The sequence below is a fragment of the Phoenix dactylifera genome, chromosome 2 (genome assembly GCF_009389715.1).
Source record: "Phoenix dactylifera cultivar Barhee BC4 chromosome 2, palm_55x_up_171113_PBpolish2nd_filt_p, whole genome shotgun sequence".
NCBI lineage: Eukaryota > Viridiplantae > Streptophyta > Magnoliopsida > Arecales > Arecaceae > Phoenix > Phoenix dactylifera.
The window spans coordinates 13516547-13525229 of NC_052393.1; the positions used below are offsets into that span (position 1 = coordinate 13516547).

The 8683-nt window shown below is 37.6% G+C and overlaps 1 protein-coding gene across 6 annotated transcripts; it reads left to right on the plus strand.

The window, feature by feature from the left end:
- Window positions 1–1070: 1070 nt before the first annotated feature.
- LOC103717237 lies at window positions 1071–8032 on the plus strand. 6 transcript variants are annotated; one of them, XM_008805553.4, is made up of 5 exons: window positions 1071–1486; window positions 6004–6202; window positions 6602–6815; window positions 7021–7166; window positions 7255–8032. In XM_008805553.4, the coding sequence occupies exons 1-4, from the start codon at window positions 1363–1365 to the stop codon at window positions 7141–7143; spliced, it is 660 nt and encodes a 219-aa protein (XP_008803775.2). In that variant the 5' UTR covers window positions 1071–1362; the 3' UTR covers window positions 7144–7166; window positions 7255–8032. The 6 variants fall into 6 exon arrangements, with proteins under 6 accessions (XP_008803775.2, XP_008803774.2, XP_008803773.2 ...); XM_008805552.4 differs by having other exon boundaries at window positions 1079–1486; window positions 5955–6202; window positions 7021–7109; window positions 7222–7682; XM_008805551.4 differs by having other exon boundaries at window positions 1082–1486; window positions 5955–6202; window positions 7352–8032.
- The last annotated feature ends 651 nt before the right edge of the window (window positions 8033–8683 follow it).

An 8683-nucleotide genomic window follows, 5' to 3' on the forward strand; every position in this document is an offset into this window, starting at 1 on the left:
ACAGATGATTAGTCTGTCTGAGTTGTCAGCAAAGAAGTAACAATTCTTGTACATCGACTTGCATAATATAACTATTTTTGCACCTATATATGTATGATGTGCTATGATCCAAATAAGTAAGAAGCAATAATAGTTTTATATTAAAATGTATTTTGATCGTATTTGCTTTTGATTGGTATCATGATGGATGCATGTATGCGCATGACCTACACCTGCATAATCGGATTTATGGATGTAATGCTCTAGATTAACTTTGTTATTATTCATTGCCCTATCACGGGCTGGAAGTGTTACCGTGGTTAGTCTAAAGGCGAAAATTAAAGAGATTGATATGTGGATGTGAACTTGATTAAATGAACAAGGACTTGGGTCGTCTCGTTATCATTAGTTTGTTTCGTCACAGGCTCTAAGTGTGATACTATTGGCTTGCCTCGTCAGAGGCTCTAAGTGTAATACTATTGGTTTGCCCATCACAGGCTCTAAGTGTGATTCTATTGATTTGCCCATCATAGGCTCTAAGTGTGATACTATTAGTTTGCCCATCATGGGCTAGAAATGTGACTGGAATTTTGCCCAAAGTTCGAAAAATAATTAATCCGAATCAAGTTAATAAGAAACGGGATAGAAAATATTAAAAACACTAATAAAGATTTTGAGATATCGTATGGTATAACACTCTTGATGGCTGGATTTATATTGGTATTTGATGTGCATATTTATATTGATTATTCAATCACTATTGATAGACGATTTGTGATTTCATGATGTGTGCAGTAACGTTTTATGGTTTTCAAACTAGTATTATTATTGTGTTGATGTGGGTGTGTGGAGATTTTTACTGGGTTGTAAAGCTCACCACCTCTACGATGACGTGCAAGCCCATAGATGAGACCTACACAAATGGATGGATAAAAAAGTTCGAAGTGCTTTCGGAGCTATACAGGATGCAATCCAATAATTGATATCACAAAAGAAGAACGATAATCCTTTCACTTGAAAGATACAGCCCAAAACCTAGATCAAATCAGATCCTCATATATTTATAATCCGGTTGGACCAAATAACCTAATTTCACGTCCTCTTCCCTGAGATGATTTCGAGACGTTGGCAAGAAAAAGTGGAATTCCAGAAGTTCCCATTTAATTTAGAAATTATTAGATGGATCAGGTTCAGTGGAACAGACCACTGGACCTCGTCCATCTAATAATTTCTCCATTTACCTAGCCCAAATTAGAGACCGGTACATACGAGGCACCTCGTTTTCTCTGGCCTTCGTGTCCGATCGGCTCCCTTTCCCTCTATTTCGATGGAGGGGAGGCGGAGAATGGCGACTCCAACCGCAGCTGCGAGAGACGAACAGCAATGGAAGAAGAAGAAGAAGAAGACGAAGAAGGCCGGAGGAAAGGAGTCGGGAGGGAGGTGGCCGCAGATCAAAAGCAAGAGGGATCTCCAAATCAATCGCCTCAAAGGCAACAGCCTCTTTACGGTATATGCCTAAGGACCCCGAATTCCTTCTTTTCTTTTCCATCTCTTTTGATCTCTCTGTAGTCTAGTGCTTCTAATTAAAGAATTCGTCTTTTCTTTTCTTTTAGGGTTTTTTTAGGCCTCAGGTTACAGATCCTTTCGTAAAGACTGATTTTTGACCATGTAAATACTTGTTCGAGCATGAATTCTTTGTTCATATTTTTGTTTGTGTGTGTGTGTGTTGGGGGTGGGGTGGCGGCGCGCTAAATAGATTATCTTATGAAGGAGAATGAAGCATTGAAGCGTTATTCTTTTTAACCCCTACGGATAGCATTAGGTAACAAAACACGTATTTGACATAAAACGAAAGAAAGACTTGAAATGTAGAGAGAATAATTTCTTCTGAAGATGATTAAATTTTCTTCGAGTTCTTTTTCTGGGTGTTCATATTTCCTCCTAGTGCTGAGGCATGCTTCTACGATGTTGTGTGCTCCCATAGTTACTTGGTCTGTTGGTTCATCCACTCTGGGATTGGATTCATAATTTGGTGTTTTCTCTTCCTGAATGAATTGGATTCATTTATAGTACGATTGGAGTCATTCTTTATTATGCGTTATTAAACATTTTTGATAAAATGGTTTGAATTTATCAATATATACAAGGTGAATAATACAGAAATATTTTATGAGTGTTAAAAGGAGTTAATTAAATAAATCGTGATATGGGATTCATGAGTTGCTTAATACAGTAAATCTTGTAGAAACCGCTTTGAATTTTATCAATTCATAATTCACTTCTGATTTAATGAATTAGGTAACTCTATGTGCTCTAGCATCATGTGATTGTAGGCATGACTTATGATCCAAATCGTTTAAATTACATGGTTTAGTCATGTTAGAAGAAGAACAAGATCCACTGGACTCGTGCATCGTTAAACTTTAGTGTAATCACTAATAGCCTGTTCAAGTTAAAAGTCACTGTAAGAAAATCTCTTGTAAGTTGAATATTGCAACACTGAAGTCAAGTTAAGCTAAAGTATGTATGATTGATCAAATTGGCTAACTAGATCTCAAAGGAATATCCATTCCAATCACAACCTCAATGAAGCACAAACAATTTCTGGCTCATCCTATATCAAAAATATACCCGTTATAGGTGAGAAAAGGCCTCATATTACTGACTCTTTGTCCTATATCCAGGATCATGAACTCAATAATCATTCCTTATATAAGTCCCTTGACCTCTCTATATTTGTGCTATTATTTAAAACCATTGAATTGCTGACACCTTAATTTATCCGATTCCCCAAACGAATGCTGGAATTACCTGATGCAACATTTTGTCTGGCTTTTTGTAGGTCAACTTTCTTGCAATCAATCATGTCATCTGCAACCTTTGAAATCTTAGCATATCGATGCCTATTCTGTTTGCATTGTGGAACCAGCCCTAGAATTACTAATTTGGCTTTCTCGCCACACTAGCTCCCTATGGATTTCTTATTTTCATTCTTCCATAACTAGTATGGAACTTTTTGGAAACCCACCTTCATTTCTTGTGGCGTTCGCTGTCTTCTCCCTCAAACTGCTCGCTCCATCAGTCTGTCTCTTTCCTCCCTCCTTCCTTTCACAGTTCGGTTCTCTCCTCGAACAACACCATCCTCCCCTCTATCTTCATCTTCCTTGTACTTTCCCCATAACCTCCTCCTTTCATTCAGTCATCTACTTGTCCTATCCTCTCATTCCACTTTTATCACCTGCTCCATGACCCCCCTTCATTTCTTGTCCCAACTCTGGTCTATCTGCAGTCTGTTATGATTAGTGAGTTGATAATTTAGTTGTTATTGTCTCCTATCTATTTGCTAGAGCATGCCCTCCAATTCTTATTATTTCTTTTCGGTGATTTTGATAGTTGTTATACCCACAAATGTTAATTAATGGGGGAAAAATATGATAGCCTAAAACTGGTGTCTATCACAGTCTACATGCTTTGCCAAAATCAAGTCAATTTATAAGATGAAAGACAAAATGATATGCATTGGTGCTCTTCGTATTGAGATGTGGAGGTAAACCATAAAATAATTTTGAGTGACTAAACTTGAATACTAATAGAAACCCAAATATTCAGCAAACGTGAGACAAGTGACTACTGACTAAAGTTATAGTTCCATATGAATAACTTGTAGACAAATACCAAATGTAGGGCTATAGTTTGTTAAACTTCAGTTTACTTGCCAACTTCGAGGATACACTGCATCCAAATGGCCCCTTTGGCTCCCCAGGATCTGAATTAGAAAAGTGATTTTAAGGTCCTCATGGACTCAACTTTTGGACTTCAGTAAAGCAATCACCAGAAATTACCACTTCCACGTGATCTAAAGTTCAGTCCATTTGGGTCGGTGAAGGTTGGTAAGGTTAGGGCAGTAGGTTTAGCTTCAATTCCCAATCCAACATATGATGGCTCCCCGTCGGATTCTTCCAATCTCAAAGAGGGCTGCGATAGGGAGATCCTCTGCCAAAACAAACAAAGCCATGAGATGTAAAAAAGATGAACTTGAGTAATCCAGCCCGTGCATAAGCTTGGCTAGACTCATTCTTGGCTTGATTAATTCTTAGCTGAGGTTGAACTGTCCATGAATGACTTGTTTAAAGATTGCCTTGAGCACATGGTCCTCTAGGTCTTTTGTATGTATCTTCTGATCTAATCTTAATGTTTAGATTTCAATATATGAATATAGCATTTATTGTTGAGGAAACACTTCATCCATTAGATTGGTATTGATATTGAACAAATAAACTTTAGTAGGTCTTTATCAGTAACTGAACCTCAAGCTCGGCTTATTCACTGACTGAACAAGCCCTTATCAAGGCATATATGAAGCAAAACAAGTGCTACTGACTTGTTTAAAGATTGCCTTGAGCACATGGTCCTCTAGGTCTTTTGTATGTATAGTCTGATCTAATCTTAATGTTTAGATTTCAATATATGAATATAGCATTTATTGTTGAGGAAACACTTCACCCATTAGATTGGTATTGATATTGAACAAATAAACTTTTGTAGGTCTTTATCAGTAACTGAACCTCAAGTTCGGCTTATTCACTGACTGAACAAGCCCTTATCAAGGCATATATGAAGCAAAATAAGTGCTACTCACATATGACACAACCATAAGCACAAGTAACCCACCTTGTAATAACCATCCTTTTTCCAGCCACTAAGTTTAGAGCTGAGGTCATCTGCAAGTTTAAGGCTGATTGGGTCCTCATATGATATGTACTTCACCTACCAATATTCCTTTTGGGGACAAGCACTTGCAATAGCTTTTGCCAATGTGACAACATTAGACCATGGGAGGTCAAGAGGGTTGTTTGATGTTCATGTGACTAATTCTCTTTTCTCGTGCCAGATTTGTGTAGGGTTTAAGTGTAGTTCTTGTAGCACTTGTCAAATTGTCAATGGTCAAGAGAGTAACATGGTCTTTGCATGACCAGCAATATATTGTGTCCAATCATATATTTTAAAACCTGATAATTAACTGTATGTTACCAGCACAGACTTTTCCTGAGTTGGTACGTTCACAAACCAGGCTCATGTTTCATAGAAGATATGAGACCTTGGCAGGTTAAGAGGATTCTGGTTTTGAAAGGTTCAATGCTGGCCAATCCTGAATGACAAACAGTCTATATAGATTACATTAGGGTGGACCATCTCAGTATTTCAAGACTCAGTTCTGATTTTACTTGACCTGTTTCACAGGTCATCAAAGGACTAAAATATCAGTTCAAAAGACTGCTTAATTCTTGTGTTAGCAAGAAAACAGTTGGTTCATATCATTTAAATCTGTTCAGGCCTGACTTCTAATTGAAGTCTAGCTGCAGACAAACAATTATCACAAACTTAAGAGGCCAATTGCAAGTCACAAAACTCGTGCTATACAATCAGAATGCTAGCTACTTATGTTTGGACAAAAGCAGTCAAACCTCTAAGGAAATAGATTATCTCATACAGTGATTGTTACTGTGGCGCGAAAGGAAGCATCATTATGAGTTTGTTTGATATTGAGGATCAGCAGTACTGTTTGTGAATTGCTAGAAATGCAGTGCAGTGCATGTTTGTTTGACTCACTGTTAGTTTGTTACCTATCCCATACATGGATAATGATTCATAAATTCAATTATGAATCACTTGTGGTAAAACTTAGCCTTGACTGAAAATACAATCATTCCTTATGATACCTGTAAAGGAAAAGATGACAATTATGAATCATTACAGTTTTATTTTTATAGAAGCCCCATAAGGAAAATTTACCTTAATTCTATTATCTGCAGTTCTTTTTGGTATCATGGAAATGTCTTAAGGATCATATATCATCACTTTGTTTGCTAGTGAGACATTTACCTTAAGAAAGTATTGTATGCCAAGGAAATAGCATTAATAACCATTCATCATTCTCTCTCTCTTTCTCTCTTTATTTGAGCATAATTTTTCAGATACCAAATTTTTTCACTGCTGCTGAAGCAAAGTCCTTCATTGAAGCAGCAGAGTCTGTGGGCTTCATGCACCAAGGGAGCTTGGGTCCAGCCAAAGGTGAAGCCTACCGAGACAATGACCGCATTTCTGTCAATGACCCTGTTCTTGCTGAATGCATATGGGAGTCAGGCCTGAAAAAAGTATTTGATGATATCAAAGTTCAGGAAAAAGTGGCTGTAGGTCTGAATCCAAATATTAGATTCTACAGGTGAAGATCTTATCTTATTTTTTTCTTTTCTACTTTTACTAGTTTATGTAAAAGTTTCAAATTTATGTACATCCAAATTACAAATAAATTGGTTCAGCAGTTTCAAATTTCCATTCTTTCATATATTTTTTTTTTGAATACTGAAAAGGATATTAAAAGTTGTGCTTGTAGTTGTACAGTGACTGGAGCAGGATTCATGTCTACCTTGGTTTGTAAGATAAATATCCGGATGAAACCAAGCCTTTATTAACTTGTCTATCAAGTAAAACCAAGAATGGAAATTGAGCCAATGAACCAAGGGGCCCTGGCAAACCTTGAACATTCACTGTTTAGTGTTCAATTGGGAATTGCCTACCAGTTATCGGATATAATCTGTCTGGCTAATTGTACATTTTGCAGATATAAGGTGGGCCAGCGGTTTGGTCGACATATTGATGAGAGTGTGGATCTTGGAGACGGATGTAAAACACAATATACTTTGTTAATATACCTTAGTGGCAGTGAAGGTTCCAAAGTGAAAAAAAGTGTGGGTGGTAACCAAGAATCATTCATGCAATCTCTAGTTGGAGGGGAAACTGTCTTTTATGATCAGAGGCAAGGGGTTGTGGCAGAGGTATTGTTTGCTTTTGAACTGCGTTAGAAACTTGTGATATTCCTTATTTTTTTTGAAGGCAACTGGATATGTTTCTTTCCTTTTTTTCCTATTGTTTGCTCTTTTACTACAAAAGTGTCCGTTGTATGAGAAAAGTCAAATGAGCAAGGCTCTCTGATAGCTTTTATTCATCAAGGGAATTTATGGTGGTAGTTCTGCATTGCAGGTTGCTCCAGTAGAGGGAATGGCTCTCCTTCACATTCATGGGGCGAAGTGCATGCTGCATGAAGCTCGGGCTGTTGCCAGAAATGTGAAGTATGTCTTACGTTCAGATGTTCTTTTTGCTTAACAGTGCATCAATTAGTTTCTCAGGTAAGGAGCTGGTTTGTTTACTTTAGCCTGAAGCATTTTTTCATATTTAATTCAGACGAGAATGTAGCCTCCAGTAACTTGAATGCAGGAGATCCTGGACTTGACATCCTGGATCAGAAGTGAATACATTGATACTTTCTGAAAGCCACTTAGGGATTGTTTGGATAATTCTGTTGGATCCGCAGGAGTGGAAACGGGATTTCCAGTATTTCAGAATATGTGGCCTGGTCCAGCCTATGTCAACCAGACCACCCCCAGCCAATTCCTGCAGGGGGATAACAAACACCTGCCGAGGTCTTTTTTTCTCCCTATGGAATTTGGGATAGCCCACTCCGAAGGTATTATTGTAAATTCTATGAATTAGGCTCGGCCCAGACTGTGGTCCTGTGAATCTTGCTGGATTGCATAGGATTATCCAGACAAATCCTTAATGTTTTGGGGGATAAATTTATCTTGCTGCCTCTAATGATGTTGATGTTATACAGTTGTAATCCTTTGTCGTAATCCTTTGCCATACAGTTGACAGATTCAGCAGGCAACACAAACAAGAATGGTAATGCATACAAGTTCAAGGAAGTCTCTCAAATTTGCTAGTTATGCTGATAAATATATGCCTGACCATCTCAACCTAAATTTTAAGGAAAAATCATTAGTTGTGGCTGCATAATACAGCACATAGCTATCTGGATGAATCATTGTTCAGCTGCAACCACATCACTGAATAAAAGAACCTCTGTAGTAATGTTACGAAGCTTACTCCCGACAGTTGTGTTTGTATTTCACATGATGTGATATGTGGATAGGAAAAACAGCATTGTCTTAATGATTTTAAAGAATAAAATTAAAAGGTTAATGTTGCTTCTGGATTTTGAGTATGGTTTTCTGAGTTCAGAACTATGATTCTTTTTCTCAAGTCCAGTGGAAATCTCGGCAGAAATTGTTTTCTTCACAGGTCATAGTGGGCTCTTTTCTATCCGAAGTTGCTTTCCATCGAATTCAGCAGCAGTGTAACAATCAATTTCAAATAGGAGACCAAGTCTAAACTATTCCAAAATTTCTAATAGATGACATTTTGATCCATCAATCAAACAAGAAAAGAAGATTTTGAGGCGTGCAGGCTAAAGTTCATCAGTAATGACCACATCATTCGACATTCAAGGAGCTTGGGCAAGCAACATATGATCCATACTCAAATGAACTTTGAAATGGTGCTCCGGGATGAACAATTTCCAGTCAGAGCAATGAAATCTAAACAATCGTTTGATAGGATAAAAAAATAAATAGATAATTATATACCAAAATACTGGCAGCCTGATTTGGTCATTGCTAGTATTTCAGCTCTGTGAAATTAAAGTTAGGAACACCATCCCCTCCCTCCCCCAAGCTTTTGCAACATGCTTTTCCCTGTGCATTTAAAAAATCTGAAAATAGAAGTTTTCTCAACGGATCAATTGAATTTTGTCATTAGACTATAAATCTGCTTGTTTGATGAACCTTGGCAGCCTGTGTGCAGACGG